The sequence below is a fragment of the Rhinoderma darwinii genome, chromosome 4, assembly GCF_050947455.1.
Source record: "Rhinoderma darwinii isolate aRhiDar2 chromosome 4, aRhiDar2.hap1, whole genome shotgun sequence".
Taxonomy (NCBI): Eukaryota; Metazoa; Chordata; class Amphibia; order Anura; family Rhinodermatidae; genus Rhinoderma; species Rhinoderma darwinii.
The window spans coordinates 35,048,950-35,072,808 of NC_134690.1; the positions used below are offsets into that span (position 1 = coordinate 35,048,950).

General features: G+C 45.9%; 1 protein-coding gene across 1 annotated transcript in view; it reads left to right on the forward strand.

Annotated features, from left to right (window-relative positions):
- Positions 1-7,321: 7,321 nt before the first annotated feature.
- LOC142760393 (uncharacterized) overlaps positions 7,322-23,859 on the forward strand; it is a 145,185-nt gene continuing 128,647 nt past the window's right edge. Inside the window, exons 1-3 of the mRNA XM_075863578.1 lie at positions 7,322-7,424; positions 12,438-12,513; positions 22,594-22,708. Of these exons, the coding sequence (XP_075719693.1) occupies positions 7,322-7,424; positions 12,438-12,513; positions 22,594-22,708 (294 nt within the window). The remainder of the gene's footprint in view (positions 7,425-12,437; positions 12,514-22,593; positions 22,709-23,859) is intronic.

Consider the following 23,859-nt stretch of genomic DNA (forward strand, 5'->3'; position numbering starts at 1 on the left):
TGGGGGGGGGGGCTGATGGTCTTCAAGTGGTTTCCACCTCTGACATCCAATTGAAATTAATAGTAGGAAGAAAATAGCTTTGGCGCTCTTTTGGAGCTTTTTTTGCTGCGTCTTTTGCTTTCGCTTCAACGGCTTAAAAAAAAACGCAAAAAAAACCCCATCAAATAACGCTGTCAATTCAAAAGCAGATTTTTTCTGCCTTACAAAAAAACGCTGTGTGAACATACCCTAAGAATGTAGTGCTTATTTTTAGCTATTTTCTGTCTTTCTCGAAACAATTTTTGGTAGGGGGGCCCTGAGGAATTTTTTTTTTCCAGGGGTGGCTCAAGTCCGAAAAGGTTGGGAAACTGTAACAGGCTACAGAGGCGCCTGCAGCCTATGAGGCGCAGGGACAGGATCCCTGCGCAGTCGGCGTGATGACATCTCTGGATCAAGCCGGCCTACGCAGGGATCCTGTCAGGTGGAGGTGGGGGGCAGTATGGCACTGTCTACAAGGGGGAGGTGGGGGCTGTATGTCACTTTCTACAATGGGGAGGTAGGTGCTGTATGACACTGTTTACAAGGGGGCGGTGGGGGGCACTGTGTACAAGAGGGAGGTGGGGATGTATGACACTACAAGGGGCAGATGGGGGCTGTATGGCACTACAAGGGGCAGATGGGGGCTGTATGACACTACAAGGGGCAGATGGGGGCTGTATGACACTACAAGGGGCAGATGGGGGCTGTATGGCACTGTCTACAAGGAGGAGGTGGGGGATTATGGCACTGTCTACAGGGAGGCTGTACGGCACAATCTACAGGGGGCACTTTCTACTAGGGGGGCTGTGGGGGCATTATACTCTGTGGAGGACATCATACTGTGTAGGGGCACTACAGGGGGCAATATAATGTGTGTGGCACTTAGGGGGCATAACACTGTGTGGGCACAATTAGAGGACAAAATACTTTGTCCTTGAAGGCGTTATAATATATTACATTATTAAATATTATACTGTGTGTGGGGCACTAAAGGGGCATAACACTGTGTGGGGGCACTATATAGGGCATTATACTGTGGGGAGGAATTATGCTTTTTTATGGGGCATTTTTTATAATGGCGTGGGGCGCCGAAAGATAATTTCGCACGGGGCGCCATCTACCCTAAGGCCGGCCCTGTATAGAAGGGGCTATGCACTGTAGTGGTTCCGGTGACTTGGAGGGGACACTGGTCTGACTGATAAAATATCAGCTCTTCAGGATTCCTCCCAAACACCATTTTTTTAAGATGTCTGCTTGTTGTCAGTGAATGAAAATATTGTATCTAGAGGCTGGAAACCTGTACAGACCTGATATTTCTCACAGTTGAGAGTTTGCTACAGTTGTATTCAGCACAGACATTCCAAACAGGCTGGACTCCAGACTGACACTAATCTGCGCTAACACAATGTAGCAAATAGTCAGGACAGGAGAGATTTGTACCACGTATCAGAGGAATGCCTACACTAAGGATCCCTTCCACAAAAAACAGCGCCATTTTTTCTTTAATCAGCTGATATCTATAGGATTGATGCAATAAAACACAGCCGGTTCTACTCACCTCTCCTCGCCCCGGGCTCCTCTATAGCTCCGGACACCGCTGTATCTGGACAGCGGCAGGACGTAGTCTTTGGCGGCGCACACAACGGCCTGACGTGATCAGCGTTACAATCCTGTGTGCGGCGGAGCTCGGGCCTGAAGAGGAGCGATGATAGGACGTATATGGAGGGGTCTTGTCTGGGGTCTGAATATTTTAGGTTATGGAGTCTGTAGTAATGAAAGTTTCTAGGGGTCTAAAGCAATGAAGGGTTCTGGGGTCTAAAATTTATCTAGAGGTCTGGTCTGAGGTAATGTAGGGGTCTGGCCTGGGGTCTGAATTTAATTAGGGGTCTGAGTACTGAATTAATGAATGGGTCTGATAAGGGGTTGAAATAAATTTAGGGGTCCCGGGGTCTGAATTAATTTAGTGGTCTTGTCTGAGGTCTGAAGTAATTTAGAGGCAAACAAATAGATGTGCAGGGCACAAAAGAATCCCAATTTCCCAGCTGCTATAGAATTGTTGCATTCATTAAAATATAACTTTTATTGTTTAATTTAGAATCAGGATGCAGCAGAGAAAATAGATAGTTATACAATATTGAATTGAATTTAAAAAAAAATCAGAGTCGGTTAGTCTGACATTTGAGATCTGGTGTGTATTAAGATCTCATGAGTGAAGTGTGGCAGGCATGGTCGGCAGCTGCAGACTGCTGGAAAAGCCTCTAGTGTCACACGGTGGTAAAGTTCAATGGTTAAACCGGCAATGATTATTAAAAAGGCGCTAGCCCCCCCCCCCCCCGACATGTTTCACTGCTTCAGCAGCGTCCTCAGGGGATAATTTCAGGGCTATTACTCGCGCGTGCGATTTCCTCTTCCTAATATAGTGGGGGGGACACACCTACTGCGGTGTGTCGTCCCCAGTGAGCGGCCAATAGAAATTGTAGAGAGGGTCGAGCCTTCACTGTGTTTGACTGACATGAGGACCGGCCTATACGGTGAGATGGCCGTTGTCCAATCAGTAGTCGTTCTTGGCGCATGCGTATCATAATCAAGTTGAGTGATAGAGTTTGGAGATTTCAGAGGACCGCTGTCATCATCGAAAGACGTGACGGGAGCTGAGAGATGCGCTGTGTGTACAGGCGCATTGTGTATTACCAGCTGCGTCTTAATTTTACTCAATAATGGTAGGAGTATTTATTTGAAAATAGCCAGTTGCAAAATATGTGTATCCATATAAAGATGATGATGTGAATGTGGCCATTGTTAGGATCGAATATCAGTTTTGGCGCATGCGTGCCGTAGTCAGATCAGGTAATAGAATTAAGAAGTTTGGGAGGACCGCTGTCATCATCTAGAAACGCTGCAATTAGGTAAAGCGTAGTGTGTACGAACATACTATGCATTGTCAGCTATGTATAGGTTTACCTACGTGTAGTATAACTACCTTATTACGTCTGGATTTTCCTACATATTGTAGGGCTACTTTATTTAATTATAGAAATGTATGCATAGATTTGGAGACGATGATGTTGGTTGGAGATACCGAGAATAGTATCCCAAACGTGATGACATCTATAAGAGGAAGGGAAAGATGATGTTAGTTTCAAATTGTACAGGAACAGTAGATTATAAACCTAATGTTAGGTCTGCTTAGGAAGGTGTGCTGATGTATATATGTGTTAATATGTTTTTTAGAAAATTGTATCACATGATAGTAGGATAGTAAGTAGTAATTAGTGATCAACAGTACCAGTGACTGTGATGGTATTGGATGGATGAATGAATAGTTGGGGGAAACTTATTAATAGATTAGTAGGGAGAACTATAAAGAGAACTATAAAAAGGCAGCAAAGGTGAAACCTTCGTTTAGACCAGGGGTCTCAAGCACGCGGCCCGCGGGCCGCATGCGGCCCCTGGGGCTGTCATCTGCGGCCCGCGGGACACAGAGCAGCTAGTATCGGCTCTGCTCCGAGACTCTGGAATTCCCTGACATCGCTGTCCACATATGAACAGCGATGTCTGGGGTTTCCCCAGAGCCGGAGTCCCGAGCAGAGCGCTGGTGTCGGCTCTGCTCCGGCACTCTGTGGAATTCCCTGACATTGCTGCCCATATATGGACAGTGTGTCAGGGTCTTGCCCAGAGCGGAGCAGAGCGCTGGTGTCGGCTCTGCTCCTGGACTCTGTGGAATTCCCTGACATCGCTGTCCACATATGAACAGCGATGTCTGGGGCTTCCCCAGAGCCGGAGTCCCGAGCAGAGCGCTGGTGTCGGCTCTGCTCCGGGACTCTGTGGAATTCCCTGACATCGCTGCCCATATATGGACAGTGTGTCAGGGTCTTGCCCAGAGCGGAGCAGAGCGCTGGTGTCGGCTCTGCTCCTGGACTCTGTGGAATTCCCTGACATCGCTGTCCACATATGAATAGCGATGTCTGGGGCTTCCCCAGAGCTGGAGTCCCGAGCAGAGCGCTGGTGTCGGCTCTGCTCCGGGACTCTGTGGAATTCCCCGACATCGCTGCCCATATATGGATAGTGTGTCAGAGTCTTCCCCAGAGCGGAGTCCCGGGCAGAGCGCTATTATCGGCTCTGCTCCGGGACTCTGGGGAAGCCTCTGACATCGCTGTTCATACATCGACAATGATGTCAGGGGCTTCCCCAGAGCAGGAGTCCCAGTGATGTCAGGAGCACAGTTGGAGTCCCAGGAAGAGCCTACTAGCGCTCTGCCTGGGACTCCAGCTCTGGGCAAGCCCCTGACATCACTGGGGCAGCCTCTACAGAGGGCACTGGGGCAGCCTCTACAGAGGGCACTGTGGCAGCCTCTACAGAGGGCACTGGGGCAGCCTCTACAGAGGGCACTGGGGCAGCCTCTACAGAGGGCACTGGGGCAGCCTCTACAGAGGGCACTGGGGCAGCCTCTACAGAGGGCACTGGGACAGCCACTACAGAGGGCACTTTGGCAGCCTCTACAGAGGGCACTGTGGCAGCCTCTACAGAGGGCACTGTGGCGCTATCTACATGTGGGTGTGTGACAGTATCTGAAGAGGACACTGGCATTATCTAGGGGTGTGTTGCATTATCTACAGAGGGCACTGTGGCCTTATCTACAGAGGGCACTGTGGCCTTATCTACAGAGGGCACTGTGGCCTTATTTACAGATGGCACTGTGGCTTTATCTACAGAGGGCACTGTGGCCTTGTCTACAGAGGGCACTGTGGCCTTATTTACAGAGGGCACTGTGGCCTTATCTACAGAGGGCACTGTGGCCTTATCTACAGAGGGCACTGTGGCCTTATCTACAGAGGGCACTGTGGCCTTATCTACAGAGGGCACTGTGGCCTTATCTACAGAGGGCACTGTGGCCTTATCTACAGAGGGCACTGTGGCCTTATCTAGGGGTGTGTTGCATTATCCACAGAGGGCACTGCGGCACTATCTAAAAAGGGGCTGTCCAATCTTGACATGTGTGATAACTGAGCCGCCGTACTGCATTTAGCGACACTTAACCTGGAAAGCTGGGTTGTTGAAATAAGCACGTGGAGAAATATCTCAAATTTTAAACCTAGCGCTATTATTATAGTAATGTAGTGTTATTATTCTAGTAATATAGTGTTATAGTAGTTCAAATAACTAATTCATTAACAATAATTTTGTATTGTATCAAATTTGAAAGTAATGCGGCCCGTCAACTTCCCATTTTTTCTATATGCGGCCCACTTACCCGGCCGAGTTTGAGACCCCTGGTTTAGACCATTAGGGCTAAAGGAACTAAGTCTATGTATCCAGCGTGCTTCTTCTTGTAGTAATTTTTTGTCTAAATTACCAGCCCTAGGACCTAGTTTAACTTGTAACGTGTAACGTGTAATGCCCCAGAATTTAAGAGAATTAACATTTTCTTGATGGAAGTATCTGATATGCCTGGAAAGTGGTGTGTCTTCTTGTGTGTTGATGGTACTAATATGCTTTGAGATCCTTCTTCATAGCCGTTGAACGGTCTTACCAATGTAGAGTTTTGGGCATGGACATATGGCGGCATATATGACACCGCTACTCTGGCAGTTGATGAATTGCCTGATGGTGTATTGTTTACCGTCCACCGGGTTGTTAAAGATTTAGATTTTTGACATACACGGGCAGAAGGTACATCTGCCACATGGGTATGAGCCTATAGTAGGTGGCGGAAGCCAGATCTTACGAGGAATAGATGTTGTGGTGTAATGATGTTGTGCGTGAGATGTTCCCGAAGGTTCTTGCCGCGTCGATATTTGATACTGGGACTATCAGAAATGACCTAAGCTAGGTCAGGGTCTGCTTGTAAAATGGACCAATGTTTCCGCAGTATATTAGATATAAGAGGAGAGCAGGTGTCAAAATTTCCAATGCATCTGATAGTAGAAGGGTGTTTGTCTTTGTTTGTAACTAGATGTTTGTTTCCATATAGGAGTTTGTCTCTCGAGACTGCCCTAGCTCTGGCATATGACCTATGTAAGGTCTTTTTGGGGTATCCTCGAGCCGTAAATTTTTTAAAGAGGGTATCGCATTCTTGTTGGAAAGTTTGTTCGTCAGAGCAATTCCTCCTGGCTCTAAGGTATTGTCCTATTGGTATCCCTTTTTTGAGGGCTGGTGGGTGAAAGCTCCCCCAGTGAAGGAAGCTATTTGTGGCTGTTTCCTTGCGGTAAATGTTAGTGTGGACACTCCCACCAGAGTCCAAAGAGATCTGAAGGTCAAGGAAATTGATTTGATTGGTGTGTATTTGGTGAATGAAATGCATCCCAATGGTGTTATTATTGAGGATATCCATGAAATTAAGAAAAAGTGTCTTGTCACCATCCCCAAAAAATAGTATATCATCTATATACCTTCCCCAAAACAAAATGTGACTAGTGAAAAAAAGTAGGTCCTCATTAAAAATTAATGTGTCTTCCCACCACCCCAAAAATAAGTTGGCGTATGTGGGTGCACAAACTGTGCCCATAGCTGTGCCTTTGAGTTGGTGGTAAAATTTACCATCAAAAAGAAAATAGTTGTGCGTGAGAAGAAATTGAAGAAGAGAAATTGTGAAATTGTTGTGTGCATGAAACTGTGTACCTTTTGTGTTCAGAAAGTGCTGAACTGCTTTTAAGCCAAGCTCGTGTTTAATATTAGTGTAGAGGGACTCTACATCTATGGTGGCTATTAGTGTAGTAGTGGAAACATTGATCTCTTGGATTCTGGTGAGGGTGTCTTTAGTATCCTTGAGGAAGGATGGTAAAGCTCTGACGAATGGGGACAAAATCTCATCGACATATATGCTTATTCCTTGAGTGAGATTGTAATTGCCCGATACAATGGGTCTACCGGGGACGGGCCTGGTGTTCTTATGGATCTTGGGTACTGCATAGAAGGTGGATAAGGTAGGTTTGGCATTAAACATAAATTTATATTCATCCTGAGTGATTAGTTCTTTAGATTTGGCCTCGTTGAGAAGGAGGTCAAGTTCTAAAAGAAAGGACTCCGTGGGGTTCTTCTCTAGAATGGTATAGGTTGTTGTGTCATCCAGTAACCTACAAACCATGGACGTGTAGTCATCTCTGTTTAGGATGACAATATTGCCACCTTTGTCAGATGATTTCAGTACGATCTCGTTATTTTTGCAGAGTGCTTCTAAGGCGATCTGTTCCATTGGACTCAAGTGTTCCTAATTCCATACTTTTGTGTTTTAAGTTTTTTGAGTTCCGCACTAACCAGTTTGACGAAAATATCGATATGTGCAAACTGCGTGAAGGAGGGAGTCATGTGTGATTTAGGTCGTAGTGATGAGAAGGGGCCTGTGGCTGTGTTAACTCTATATTCATTTTCATTTGCTAGATCCTCTAAAGTTCGGTGTGGTCAAGCTGGTGAGTGTTGGTATTGATCTTGAAGTATTTGTGTAGAGCTAATTTTCTTGCAAAGAGATGGATGTCTTTGGTCCAGGTGAACTCATCAAATGCAAAAGTGGGGGTATAGGATAGACCCTTGCATAGGAGTGTTTTCTGATGTGAGCTCAGCTGGACGGACGACAGATTGCAAATTTGCATATTGTCAGAGGTTTGATTACCTACTTTGGTTATTTTGTCTGGTTCCAGGGTGTTTGGTGTATTCCTAAAAAAGGAAACGCATTTGGAGGGCCTGTTAGGAAAGAGCCTGTATTCGCTGTAGTAGTAGTGTTTTTCCCTGTGACATCTGCATTGATCCCCATCTGGGATGGAGTTGTTGGTATATTTAGTGTTGATGGCATATTTGTCGTCTTGGATGAGGATGAAGAACGTTACATAGTTACATAGTTACATAGTTACATAGTTACATAGTTTGTACGGTTGAAAAAAGACACATGTCCATCAAGTTCAACCAAGGGATGGGAAAGGGGAAGTGGGATAGGAAAGGGGAAGTAAAAAATTTCTACACATAGCAGTTAATATTTTTTTGTTCTAGGAAATTATCTAAGCCTTTTTTAAAGCCATCTACTGTCCCTGCTGTGACCAGCTCCTGCGGTAGGCTATTCCATAGATTCACAGTTCTCACAGTAAAGAAGGCTTGTCGCCTCTGCAGGTTGAACCTTTTTTTCTCCAGACGGAGGGAGTGCCCCCTTGTTTTTTGAGGGGGTTTTACATGGAACAGGATTTCACCATATTTTTTGTATGCGCCATTCATATATTTATATAAGTTAATCATGTCCCCCCTTAGTCGTCTTTTCTCAAGGCTAAATAGGTTTAGTTCTTTTAATCTTTCCTCATAACTTAGATTCTCCATGCCCCTTATTAGCTTCGTTGCTCTTCTTTGTATTTTTTCCAACTCCAGGGCATCCTTTCTATGAACTGGAGCCCAGAACTGGACTGCATATTCTAGATGAGGCCTCACTAATGCTTTGTAAAGTGGTAATATTACCTCCCTGTCCCGCGAGTCCATGCCTCTTTTGATACACGACAATATTTTGCTGGCCTTTGAAGCAGCTGATTGACACTGCATGCTGAAATTTAGTTTATGATTTACAAGTACACCCAGATCCTTCTCAACAATTGACTCCCCCAGTGTAGCTCCCCCTAGGACATATGATGCTTGCAGGTTTTTCGTACCCAGATGCATAACTTTACATTTATCTACATTAAACTTCATTTGCCAAGTGGACGCCCAAACACTTAGTTTGTTTAAATCTGCCTGCAATTCACAAACATCTTCCATAGTCTGAACTATATTGCATAGCTTGGTGTCATCTGCAAAAATAGAAATAGTGCTATTAATCCCATCCTCTATATCATTAATAAATAAGTTGAATAATAGTGGTCCCAGCACTGAACCCTGGGGTACACCACTTATAACTGGGGACCATTCAGAGTAGGAATCATTGACCACAACTCTCTGGATACGGTCCTTGAGCCAATTCTCAATCCAATTACAAACTATACTTTCTAAACCTATAGTCCTTAATTTACCCATTAGATGTCTATGAGGGACAGTGTCAAATGCCTTTGCAAAGTCCAAAAACACTATATCCACAGCGGCCCCTCTGTCTAGGCTTCTGCTTACCTCTTCATAAAAACAAATCAGGTTGGTTTGACAGCTTCTGTCCTTTGTAAAACCATGCTGGCTGTCACTTATAATACTATTTATTGTCACATAATTCTGTATATAGTCCCTCAATAGCCCCTCAAACATTTTCCCCACAATTGATGTTAAGCTTACTGGTCTATAATTACCCGGCGAAGACCTAGTGCCCTTTTTGAAAATAGGCACCACATCTGCCCTGCGCCAGTCCCTTGGCACTATACCACTCATGAGAGACTCTCTAAATATTATGAAGAGGGGGACAGAAATAACTGAACTAAGCTCTTTAAGAACTCTAGGGTGTAACCCATCTGGTCCCGGGGCCTTGTGTACATTTATTTTATTTAATTTAGCTTAGACCATATCTACATTCATCCAATTCAGTATATCAACTGATATATTAACAGCACTGGCACCGGCTACATCAGCTGCTCCTTCTGTTGTATATACAGAGCAAAATAACCCATTTAGTAACTCTGCCTTCTCTTGATCCCCTGTGACCAACTCCCCATTACCATTATCTAGGGGTCCTATATGTTCAGACCTTGGCTTTTTTGCATTTATATGCTTGAAGAATTTTTTAGGATTTGTTTTACTATCCTTGGCCACCTGCCTTTCATTTTGTATTTTTGCTGATTTTATTACATTTTTACAGATTTTATTAAGCTCTTTATATTTTACAAAGGCTGCAGATGTACCCTCAGATTTGTATTTTTTAAATGCCCTTTTTTTGTCATGTATTGCCCCTTTCACAGAAGGTGTAAGCCATGTGGGGTTTAATTTTAGTCGTTTATACTTGTTACCTGTAGGAATACATTTTGCACTATAATTACACAAGGTAGATTTGAAAATCTCCCATTTATCATTTGTCCCATTATTTGACATTAGTTCTTCCCAGTCTATATCCTGAATTGCCGCCCTCATCCTGGGGAAATTGGCTCTCTTAAAATTAAATGTTTTTGCCCTCCCAGCCTGCGTTTGTTTTTTACAGTATAGGTAAAATATAACTATATTATGATCACTGTTACCGAGGTTTTCACGAACATTGACATTCCCAACAAGCTCTGCATTATTAGAAATGACCAGATCCAACAGAGCTTCACCTCTAGTCGGGTCTTCCACAAACTGGCCCATAAAATTTTCCTGCAACAGGTTGAGGAAATGTCTCCCCTTTGCAGTTGAAGCCGAACCATGACACCAATTAATATCCCGGAAATTAAAATCTCCCTTTATCACTACAGTACCCGCCTGTGCAGCCCGCTCCATCTGTTTATATATTTGACCTTCTATCTCTTCAGTTATATTGGGGGGTCTATAGATTACACCAAAAGTAATTTTTTCAGTGTTTACTTCCCTTTGTAATTCCACCCACAAGGTTTCAACCTCCTCACAATCTTCACCCTCTAATGTCTCATTTACACTCACCTTCATATCGCTTCTCACATACAGACATACACCACCACCTTTCCTATTTGCCCTGTCTTTCCGAAACAGTGTAAAACCCTGTAGATTTACAGCCCAGTCATGTGAAGAGTCCAGCCATGTTTCAGCAACACCAACTATATCTATATCTTCTTCCAGTATTAAGGCCTCCAGCTCCCCCATTTTGCTTGCTAGACTTCTGGCATTTGTGAACATACACTTTAACTTGCCTTTAAATGTTTCAATTTCACTATCAGAAATGTGATTTGACATTTGGGCCTTTTTATTTTCACTGCTGTTTTGTAACGAAAGGATCTCCTTATCTTGTTGCCTAGTCCTCTCCCCACCGTCTGTTTCTCCCCCCACCAATATAGTCTGACCCCTCTCTAACCTAACTACCCCTTTATTTCCTACATAGGCCTCCCTCCTCAGCCCTAGTTTAAACACTCCGCCACCCCAGCTAGAATTCTCTCCCCCAGCACAGCGGATCCCCTTCCATTTAGGTGCAAATCATCTGCAGAATACAGTTTGTACCCCAATGAAAAGTCAGCCCAGTGCTCTAGGAACCCAAATCCTTCTCCTCTACACCAAGACTTAAGCCATGCATTTAACTCCCTGAGCTCCCGCTGTCTTTCCTGTGATGCACATGGCACAGGCAGTATTCCTGAGAATACTACTTTAGAGATCCTTCCCTTCAGCTTGTAGCCTAGTTCTTTAAAATTATTCTTAAGGCTCCTCCACCTACCATTTATTCTGTCATTGGTACCGACATGGACCACAACAGCTGGATCATCACCAGCCCCTCCCAGCAATTTGTCCACCCGTTCCACCACATGCCGAACCCTGGCACCAGGGAGACAGCAAACCATTCGGTTGAGGCGGTCTTGGCGACAAATTATTCTATCCGTCTTCCTGATTATAGAATCCCCTACAACTATCAATTGTCTTGGCTTACCTGCATTACCATCCCGCCGACTACTAGCTGGGCTGTTCTCCCGGCTGTTAGGGAGATCAGTATCCACTAGGGCTGCCTTTTCTGAGACTGACACCCTCGCATCATCACCCAACCTGGCAATTTTGCTTGGAATGCCAGAAACCGGATCGGCCTTCCTTGTCTTTGACCCCTTTCTACTGCCCCTAACTACATTAACCCAGCTACTTACCTGATCCTGCTCACCCATGTCTTCACCCTCCAGTTCTAACCCACTAACTGCATGCTCTGTGAGCAGCAAGCTCCGCTCAAAATTGTCTATCTTCCTCAGTGTTGCATTTTGCTCCTCCAGATCTCTAATGCGAGCTTCCAGGTGAACAACATGCTCACATCTGCCACAGAGATATTCACCCTGGAACTCCGGCTCCAGTCGTGTATACATATGACAAACTGTGCACTGAAGAAAACCTCCAATCTTGCTATCCATTATCCAAGTTACACCAAAACAGCGAACAATTGTCAAAGTAAAAGAAAAGAAGAGTACTTACTGGGGCTTCAACTCCTCTTTTCAACTCCGGTTTTAGAACTCCACTTAGTTCACAAGCCACTTAAACCACCAAGCTCAGAAAGAGCAAGCTTAAAATGAGGTCTGCTGACTAATTTATACCACCTGTGTCCAGTTAACCCCTTCCCCCTCGTCAGCTGCTCAGCTGGAACGAATCTGCAAGGGAAAAAAAAAAAAAAAAAATTTACAATTTTTTTTTAAAATTGTGTGAGTTTTTGCTATCTTCTATTTGCTAGCAATCAAAACAGATTCACAAACACAACGTGTGAAGGAAGACACTGAGAAGGGCATGGAGGTGATCGTTTGTTGTCCACTGTAACCAGAGCATGTTGTATTGGTTTTGTTGGTAACGGTGTATGTTCTCTTAGAGGGGTTATATTTATTCATTTTAATTTTACGTTTGGCTCCTAGTCTATTGTCAGCAGAAGGTGGTTTGGGTTCGTCAGTACCAGAGACGTCTGATTCAGAGATATCTTCAGGTCTATAGGTACGATTCTGGAGAGGAGGATTGCGAATACGGTAGGTGTATGCCTGGCCGGTATCGAAATCTCTACGGTCCCTTTATATACTTGCGGTGTTTTCTTTCTTTGATTTCTTTTTGTAAATGTTCTATGTTTTTTTGTAATCTAATTTCGCAATCCGCAAAGTCTGGCTCGGTAATGAATGTTTGTATATCACTGATTTATTTTTCTAACCGTGCACTTATCTTGCCGAAGTCTCTTTTTTTGAAATCAAGCAGGTAATGTAGCATACGTAAAGAGCTTTCAGTTAATAGCTGTTCCCAACCCTGAGTGAACGTGTTGTCGTTGCGATATGCGTTGGGAATTATTTTTATACGTAATCCTCTGTAGATAATCTTCTGCTGAATATAGGTCTCTAAACTGGTATATCATATATCATATGAAGCTTTATAACTCCGCCTGTGTCCTCTGAGTGAAGTTAGAGGTGGTGTAATGGCAGGAAGGAGGTGAAGGGAACAAGTGAGCCCTAATCTACCCACCGCCCTGTCCCTGCCTACTTGCAACGACCCGCCCTAGGCGACGGGGTATAACTTGGCGGCGGTCCCTACGCTGTCTAAGTGCAAGGGAGTACAAACAGGGAACACGCAAGGGAATACAGTAGCCCACGGAACGCCGCGAGGAAACGGAGCGGTGAATGAGCCAGTCAGGATCAGGAAGTAGTGGAGTATACAAACGGGAGCACGGAGCAGAAGCAAGCCAGGGGCAGAGCAACGCAGGATAACGGAACTGAAGCAAGGCAGAAGCACGGCAGAAGCAGGCTGGAGCAAGGCAGCAGTGGGGCCAGGAATCCAAGAAGAATAACAAGCAAGGAGGAAGAGAAAAAGGCAGGTATAAATGGACAGGGGGCGGAGCTAACTCTGACTGACCAGGCCGCGATAGGCTCTCCCACTCCTGAGCCTGCCACCCTGATTGGTGGGAGCAGGTGTCAGTCTCAGAGGTCTGGCCTCAGGTGTCGACTGATTAATCCTGGGAGTATACCCAGACGTAGTGCCTGGCAGATCCTTTACAGTACTCCCCCTTTTATGAGGGGCCACCGGACCCTTACTAAGAGGACCCGGTTTAGTGGGGAAGAGAAGGTGGAACCTCCTGATCAATACCCCAGCGTGAACATCTCGAGCAGGTACCCAAGTCCTCTCCTCCGGCCCGTATCCTCTCCAATGGACCAGGTACTGGAGGGAGCCCTGGATCATCCTACTGTCCACAATCTTGGCCACCTCGAATTCCACCCCCTTAGGGGTGAGAACGGGAACAGGAGGTTTCCTCGAGGGGGACCAGGACGGGGAGCAGCGTTTCAGGAGGGAGGCATGGAAGACGTCGTGTATGCGAAAGGATGGGGGCAGCTCCAGACGGAAGGATACAGGGTTGAGGACTTCAATGACCTTATAAGGTCCAATAAATCGGGGAGCAAACTTCCTGGATGGGACCTTAAGGCGCAAGTTCCTCAACGACAACCACACCAGATCGCCGACGACAAACCGGGGGTTAGCAGAACGTCTACAATCAGCCTGAATCTTTTGTACGCTCTGGGACGCCTCTAGGTTCTTCTGAACCTGGGCCCAGACTGTGCACAGTTCCCGATGAACGTCCTCTACCTCGGGATTATTGGAACAACCAGGGGAAACGGAGGAGAACCTAGGATTAAACCCGAAATTACAGAAAAACGGGGAGACCCCTGACGAGTTACTGACCCGGTTATTCAGGGAAAATTCGGCGAGGGGAAGGAATGAGACCCAATCAAATTGACAGTCAGAAATGAAACACCTTAAATATTGTTCCAGGGATTGGTTAGTCCTTTCCGTTTGGCCATTAGTTTCGGGATGGAAGGCGGAGGAGAAGGATAGATCAATCTCCAACTTTTTACAAAAAGCTCTCCAAAATAAGGAAACAAATTGTACCCCTCTGTCCGAAACGATATTGACTGGGGCCCCATGGAGACGCAGAATGTGTTTCACAAACAAAGAAGCTAACATCTTGGCGTTAGGTAGTTTCTTAAGGGGCACAAAGTGGCACATCTTGCTGAAGCGGTCTACTACCACCCACACCACCGACTTGCCCTGAGATGGAGGCAAATCGGTGATAAAATCCATGGAGATATGGGTCCAAGGTCTCTGGGGAATGGGCAAGGAACGTAGTAAGCCCGCAGGTCGGGACCTAGTGGTCTTGGACCTAGCACAGACCTCACAAGCGGCGACGTAGGCCCTAACGTCTTTAGGCAACCCAGGCCACCAATAGTTTCTGGTAATGAGGAGTTTGGTACCCAAGATGCCAGGATGACCAGATAGAGCGGAGTCATGGTTTTCCCTGAGTACCCTTAGCCGGTATTGCAGGGGGACAAACAGTTTGTCCCCAGGGAGGTTCCCGGGAGCTGAACCTTGATCAGCCGCGATGTCAGAGGCTAAGTCAGAATCAGTGGCAGAAACAATTATACCAGGGGGTAAAATACAAGCAGGATCCTTCTCAGAAGGAGGATTAGCCATGAAACTACGTGACAGTGCATCAGCCTTAATATTTTTGGACCCAGCCCTATAGGTAACCAAGAAATTAAATCTGGTAAAGAATAGTGCCCAACGAGCTTGTCTAGGATTAAGCCTCCGGGCAGATTCTAGGAAAACCAGATTCTTGTGGTCAGTAAGGACCGTTACCTGGTGTCTGGCCCCCTCCAAGAAGTGACGCCACTCTTCAAAAGCCCATTTAATGGCTAAAAGTTCGCGGTTGCCAATATCATAGTTACACTCCGTGGGCGAAAACTTCCTAGAGAAGTAAGCACAGGGGCGGAGATGGGTGAGGGAGCTGGTACCCTGGGACAAGACGGCCCCCACTCCCACCTCGGACGCGTCAACCTCCGCAATAAATGGCTCCCTTTGGTTGGGCTGAACCAGCACGGGGGCCGAGATAAAGCACTTCTTGAGGGTCTCAAAAGCCTGGACGGCCTCAGGGGGCCAATGGAGGACATCAGCACCCTTGCGAGTGAGGTCCGTAAGAGGCTTAGCGACGACCGAGATGTTGGCAATAAATCTCCTGTAATAGTTAGCGAACCCCAAAAAACACTGTAGCGCCTTCAGGGAGGCAGGTTGGACCCATTCCGCCACAGCCTGAACCTTGGCAGGGTCCATGCGGAATTCATGAGGAGTGAGGATTTGACCTAAAAATGGTATCTCCTGTACCCCAAACACACATTTTTCGGTCTTCGCAAACAGATTATTTTCCCGAAGGACCTGGAGGACCTTCCTGACATGCTCCACGTGCGAGGACCAGTCCTTGGAAAACACCAGTATGTCATCAAGGTACACTACAAGAAAATTACCCAGGTAATCTCTCAGAATTTCATTAATAAAATTCTGGAAGACGGCAGGGGCATTACACAACCCAAAGGGCATGACTAGGTATTCGAAATGACCTTCGGGCGTGTTGAACGCAGTTTTCCACTCATCCCCCTCTTTGATGCGGATAAGGTTATATGCCCCCCGTAGATCGAACTTAGAGAACCATTGGGCCCCCTGAACCTGATTAAAAAGATCCGGAATCAAAGGAAGGGGATACTGGTTCCTTACTGTGACCTTATTCAAGTTCCGATAATCAATGCACGGCCTAAGACCACCATCCTTCTTCCCCACGAAGAAGAAGCCAGCACCTACAGGAGAAGTCGAGGGGCGAATGAAACCCTTGGCCAGGCATTCTTGGATATACTCCCTCATAGCTTTACGTTCAGGACATGAAAGATTAAATATCCTCCCCTTAGGAAGCTTGGCACCAGGCACCAAATCGATGGCGCAATCGTAATCTCTATGAGGGGGCAACACCTCGGAGGCCTCCTTAGAAAACACATCAGCGAAGTCCTGAACAAACTCATGAAGCGTGTTTACCTCCTCCCGGGGAGAAATAGAGTTAACTGAAAGACATGACATCAGGCAATCACTACCCCATTTGGTGAGATCCCCAGTATTCCAATCAAACGTGGGATTATGCAGCTGCAACCAGGGAAGACCTAATACCAGATCGGACGATAATCCCTGCATCACCAGTACAGAGCACTGCTCCAAATGCATGGAGCCAACACGGAGTTCAAAAACAGGAGTATGCTGAGTAAAATAACCATTAGCAAGAGGAGTGGAGTCGATACCCACTACCGGGATAGGATAAGGTAAATCAATAAAAGGCATTTTTAGAGACATAGCAAATTCCACAGACATGATATTAATACAGATAAGATTGATTTTTTGTATATATATATATATATATATATATACAAAAAATCAATCTTCTTTTATACTAAAGCTAAGAATATCTACCATTTGGCAGAAAATAGTTGGTTAAAAGGTAGAAAAGAGGAGAAATAGCAATTAAGAGAAAATCAGTCCGAGGAAAAAACATACACACACCTGTGCTGAAACACCCATGATGAACCTTCACCTTGCCAGTTTAACCTGGAAGTGAAGCATATGATACAAGTATATAAGATGATGTATTGTAACCAAATTTATATGCCTGATGAAGACCACAGTGCGTGGTTGAAACGCGTTGCAGCAATCGAATTTTATATTGTTCTTTTTTTAATAATAAAATCGTTGAAAATACACCCTGACGATTTTGTGAAGATATCAGTACAATCCACACCTGAGCGCCCGTTCAGAGGAGCAGCTTTTTCTTCCTAATCTGTATTACTTCAAAACCGCAAGGAGAGGAGTTCCTGACACGAATTCACCCCATGCGGTTATGGCTCCAGAGGCAAGCACAGTGTGATCAAGCGTGTACAAGCTACAAAGTTAAGTTGTGCTGGCGACATTGCACAACTCACCAAGGTGAGCTCCATTCATTAAGTTACTTAATATCTTACAAATACCAGAACGATATCACCTTAGAGGAGCGCCGTTTTTTTCTCTTTTTTATCCCCCCTTTTTATCTTAAGAACAGACATGATATTAGCAGATGAGCCCGAATCCACGAAGGCACTGCCAGTGGCAGACCGGCCAGCAAACGAGACCTGAAAGGGAAGCAAAATCTTATTGCGTTTAGTATTAACGGGAAATACCTGTGCGCCCAAGTGACCTCCCCGATGATCACTTAGGCGCGGAAGTTTTCCGGCTGCTTATTCTTGCGTCTGGGACAGGTGTTCAGTAGATGCTTGTCGTCCCCACAATAGAAGCAGAGACCATTCTTCCTGCGAAACTCTCTACGTTGTCGAGGGGACATGGAGGCCCCGAGTTGCATAGGTACCTCCGAGTCCTCCGTGGAAGAGCGAGGAGACGGGACCTCGGGGGGAATCGCAGGGCAGTCAGAGGGGAAACCATTGAAACGTTCAAGCTGACGTTCCCTGAGACGTCGGTCAAGTCGTACTGCTAGGGCCATAACCTGGTCTAGGGAGTCAGAAGAGGGGTAGCTAACCAGCAGATCCTTCAGGGCGTCAGATAATCCTAACCTAAACTGGCACTTTAGGGCCGGGTCATTCCACCGAGAAGCTACGCACCACTTTCTAAAATCAGAACAGTATTCCTCAACAGGTCTCCTACCCTGACGTAAGGTCACCAGCTGACTCTCGGCTAAGGCAGTCCTGTCAGTCTCGTCGTAAATGAGACCGAGGGCAGAGAAAAACCGATCAACGGAGGAAAGTTCAGGGGCGTCAGGAGCCAAGGAGAAGGCCCACTCTTGGGGCCCTTCCTGGAGTCGGGATATAATGATACCCACCCGCTGGTTCTCGGAGCCTGAGGAGTGAGGTCTTAGGCGGAAATAAAGTCTGCAACTCTCCCGGAAGGAGAGAAAAGTCTTACGGTCCCCTGAGAACCGGTCAGGTAACTTGAGGTTGGGTTCTAAAGGTGAGGTGAGGGGTACTACAAAGGCAGCGTCAGACTGATTGACCCTCTGAGCCAGGGCTTGGACCTGTAGGGAGAGGCCCTGCATCTGCTGGGTCAGGGTCTCAAGGGGGTCCATGATAGCGTCAGCGTAGAAGAAATGGTAGACTAGGTAAGGGCTTGTTATTATGTAATGGCAGGAAGGAGGTGAAGGGAACAAGTGAGCCCTAATCTACCCACCGCCCTGTCCCTGCCTACTTGCAACGACCCGCCCTAGGCGACGGGGTACAACTTGGCGGCAGTCCCTACGCTGTCTAAGTGCAAGGGAGTACAAACAGGGAACACGCAAGGGAATACAGTAGCCCACGGAACGCCGCGAGGAAACGGAGCGGTGAATGAGCCAGTCAGGATCAGGAAGTAGTGGAGTATACAAACGGGAGCACGGAGCAGAAGCAAGCCAGGGGCAGAGCAACGCAGGATAACGGAACTGAAGCAAGGCAGAAGCAGGCTGGAGCAAGGCAGCAGTGGGGCCAGGAATCCAAGAAGAATAACAAGCAAGGAGGAAGAGAAAAAGGCAGGTATAAATGGACAGGGGGCGGAGCTAACTCTGACTGACCAGGCCGCGATAGGCTCTCCCACTCCTGAGCCTGCCACCCTGATTGGTGGGAGCAGGTGTCAGTCTCAGAGGTCTGGCCTCAGGTGTCGACTGATTAATCCTGGGAGTATACCCAGACGTAGTGCCTGGCAGATCCTTTACAGGTGGACTGGGACACGGGAGGAAGCTTTAGGCCGTGCTCACGCGTTTAGGATTTGAGGCATGGATTCCACTCCCGTATTCTGACGTTTATCAGAAATGTATGTTAGGCCTCGTTCACATCTGCTTTGGGTTCTCAGGGGCCTCCGTCGCAGATCCGGCCAAGATTACCGGAAACAATAGCGCATTCTACGCTTTTTATAATCACGGGTACCCCAATGGAAAACCGAAGGAACCTGTTAAGGTAAATGGGTTCTGGTGGCCGCCGGCGGTGTCCCTTGTGCAACGGAACCGTTGCTTCCGTTATTTCCTTGTTGTTCCTCTTGTGAAGCAGAACTACGGAACACACTGACGCAGGTGTGAATGTAGCCTAAATTCCGTGTTCTATTCACACTCACAGGAAAATATTCACACTGAATAATGAAGGAATAATGCTGCAGATTTTAAAATCTATTGCCACAGGGTCTGTGCTGAAGATGGAATAGCTCCATGGATTACAATGGGGTAATCTGCGTGCGGATCTGCTTCCTGGTAGAAATCCGAGTTGTGGATTTCTACCATTGGTTTTCCAAACAAAAAAAAACAAACAAAAATATCCATATACATATCTGTGCAGTGTGAGGCTGGGTTCACACAACCTATTTTCAGGCGTAAACGAGGCGTATTATGCCTCCTTTTACGCCTGAAAATAGGGCTACAATATGTCGGCAAACATCTGCCCATTTATTTGAATGGGTTTGCCGACGTATTGTGCAGACGACCTGTACATGACAGCTGTCAAACGACGACGTGTAAATGGACTGCCTCGGCAAAGAAGTGCAGGGCACTTCTTTGCCACGTAATTTGAGCTGTTCTTCATTGAACTCAATGAAGCACAGCTCAAGATTTACGAGCGTCTCAGACGGCTCGCAAAATGCGAGGAGGAGCATTTACGTGTGAAACGAGGCAGCTGTTAACAGTCTTTTCACACGTAAATGCCTCTCATCGTGTGAACATACCCTGAACGTGGTCTTATATTGGTCATACACATTACATAGCTGTCAGCCAAATTTTTGTGTGACCAAAATCAATTCCTCCGCCCCCCCACCATACACATGCATTCTGTGTTCGCCAAGCGTGCATGTATTCTGAGTGCAGAGAGGGGAATGTTCCACTGCCGGACACCTCTGATGCCGCTTATCCACCCTGAGAACAAAAGGATAGGGCATGTTGAAAACCAACGGCAGATGTGGAGGAAGAGCCGGGAGGTCTCCATACGTTGTTATGGGGACTGTGAAGGATGGTACATGGGGTTTAGACGCAGCAGATGTTTGACAGGTTAAGCTATATCATTGATCAGACAGACATTGGGAATGTGACGATGGCGGAAGGAATAAATTGACTGCAAATAAGTCATGAAGATATAATACGTGATGCGAGGTTACTTAATCGCCATTCACATACGCTTCTGACTTTTAGTTACTTGTGTCAGCGCTGTCTTATATTGTCACTGGCGAGGTGCAGTAGTGTGAAAGTTCCGGCAACCTCCATGACTACTGCAGGGAGGGCGCTGGTCGTTTTTAGGCGATCCTATGGGAGAATAATCTTCGGTCCTGACGTCGTATCCATAGGGGCTGTCTCACTGGATATATAGCTTGTTTCTATGCATGGCGCAACTTTAGTGACTTCCAAACACGTCTGATGCCGCTTATCTCCGAAAAAACAATGTCGTTTTGAAATTCAGCCTGTTTCCCCAAAAGGTGGTAGTGGGGGACAGTTGGACTCTCTCCTCATAGACCAGATATTGTTTGCTGATCCTGTCAGTCCGCGGGATCCAAGTCATGTAGAGTTGTGTCTGCTGTTTGGAATGTACATTTATTTAAAAAAAAAAAAAATTGTCTTTCTCTGGGACTGTAACATTGATGGCTTATCCTCTGCATAGGCCTTTAATGTTTGATCAGTCGGGATCTGACCTCTGGGGTCGCTGCCAATCCACAATATACCATCAATGAAGTCCCGGAGAACCCCTTTAATCAAAGGTGAAGCATAGAAAGGGGGAATGTGCCCACAGGCAGGACTGACCTGGAGCATATTGTATCTCATTCTGTACAACTGCCAGGCCCGCTGCCATGAATATTACCTGCAGTTTATATACCAGGCTGGCAATCTGTATAATTATGGGTACATTCAGGCAGCGTTATCTAGGACCGTGTACATGCCATATGCCCGGTTCTCCAGTCTTTGTATATATAGATGTCACTGGATCCTCATGTAATCTTAGTGACTCATGTCCTGTAATTCCGCATTTTCTTGCCGTCTGTCACTTGTATATAATTGTCATGTCGTTTACACAGCCATCGGGAAGCTCTAACTTTCCCAGTACCTGCATATATATATATATATATATATATATATTTTTATTTTATTTTTTTATTTTTTTTAATAAAATTGTGTATTGGTGTGATTGGTGCAACTTTGTAATTATGTTTTATTTCCAATTATTTTTACTTTGAGATACAGCTGCTTTGTATTCTATATACAGAGCAGCTGTATAGTGCACGGAGACATCAATCTGTCAGGTCAGCGGCACTGACTGGTTCAAGACCCGCGGCACTGACTGGTTCAGCGTCAGCGGGATACACGGAGCATCGAGCTCTAATCGATCACATCCACGTTCATAATTAGATGTGATCAATAACAGGTGGATCCTGTGTGTCGGACACGCACAGGACCCGCTGTCACAGAATCAGTCAGTCCCGCTGAGCTGACTGATACAGGTTTCAGCGATCGATACAGCTGCTCTGTATACAGGATACAAAGCAGCTGTATCTCAAAAAAGTTAAATATTTTTTTTAATAAAATGGAATTACAAAGTTGCACGGATCACACTGATACAAAAAATATTGTTTTCAATTGTGTGCATAAGTAGTGGAGATCAGTGGTGGGGTTATTGGATACAGCTACTTATCACCGGCTCTAGAGATGACTCATGACCTGAGAAGGAGCTGGGTTAAGATTGCCGCTTGGTGGCAGTGACAGGTAGTTGAGATTTGTAGCTGAGAAATGTACAATTGTAGTGCAATATTTTGAAAGGGTAACTAGACTTTAAAAAAAAAATGTTGACATGTCAGAAGATTTGATTGGTGGGGGTTTGAGCACGGAGACCGATCGCTAAAACAAAGCAGCAGAAACGCTTGGGTGAATGATGTGCCGCTTCGTTTCTGATCGTCTGTCCTCGGAAAGCTGAGCGAGCGGTTTATGGACTCATAGACTTTCTATTGAGCACGTACACCACTACGAGGAAAGCCGATCGGAAACGAGGAGGACAGCGGTTCTATTTTCTACAGCTGCCGTGTTTTTGGCATCCATAAAAAATGTTCATTTTTAAATAAGAATTGTCATTCCTTGGTGACCACCACAGCCCGGATTAGGGCGCACGTTTTATTCTGCTCTGATGGTTGACAACTGCGAACATGCTGCGTTTATTGTGCTACCCGTCTAAATCACGGTTATTTGTATTGTTCCAGAGTTTTCAGGATGAGGGGGAGGAGCAACGAGAGGAAACGGTGCGACTCCTTTGTGAACAGCTTGTTTGAAGAAGCAGGAGACGCAGGCGTCATTAACGCTTCACCGGAAGATGAGGTATGTTATGTCATTGTAGGGATGTCACGATACTAGAATTTGGACTTCGATACCGATACCTTGTTTAGTATTGCGATTTCAATACCAATTCGATACTTTGTCAACAATAATAAAAATATTTAAAAAAAATCCATTTTCTGATGTGAGGCGCGAGGTGTGATGATGAATTTAACCTCCACGTGCCTCCCATTAATAGTAATTAACCCTATCATGTGTCTCAGTCATAATGGGTTAATATGTAAGGTACATGATGGGGTTAATTACTATTAATCTGAGGCACATGGAGGGTAAATTCATCATCGCACCTCGAGCCCCACAATAAGTGATAGAAAGCCGTTTTTATTTTATTTTTTTACAGCGTACACATCATAAATGATGAAAAAATTGTTGTGCAGGTTATTACGGCCGCGCCAATACTGAATATGTGTATTTTATGTATTGAGACTTATACACACATTTTTTACAATAAACATTAAAATATTTTTATTTAACATTACTTTGTTTTTACTTTATTTTTTAAACTTTAATGTACTGGCATATATCTATATACTGATAGTAATGTACCGGTATATATCTATATTACAGTACATTAGCTGATACTGATAGTACACAGGCAGTTGTTAGGGCGTACTTAGGTATGTCCTAACAGGAAATATGGTAGGACAGCCCAGGGGTCCTTCAATGGACCCTGGGCTGTCTCCCCATATATGGTATATCCCTCAATCGCGTCACAGGAATTCCCTGTGACGCGATCCAAGGGGCATCCCCCCTTCTCATTTTCCCCTGAATGCTGTGATCGCAGCATTCACGGCAATAACGGAGGAGATTAGAGGTTTCTCTGATCTCCGCCAGCGGGACTGCGGCTGTGTAATACAGCCATTGCCCCGCTCCTGACAGGAAGTGCGTGCGCGGTCAGCATGAGGTGATGTGGCCGGCGCTGCACTAATGAGTGGCGGTTCAGGCACTGAGGACAGAACATGGGGTGTTTTGCGGTGCGCCCACCATGTTCTTTCTCCAGTGCCGCCGCTCATTAGTGCAGCGCCGGCCGCATCGCATCATCCTGACCCCGCGCACTTGTTATCAGGACTCAGGAGCGGGGCAATGACTGTATCACACATCCGCAGCCCCGCTCTCATACATTCATGTGTTAC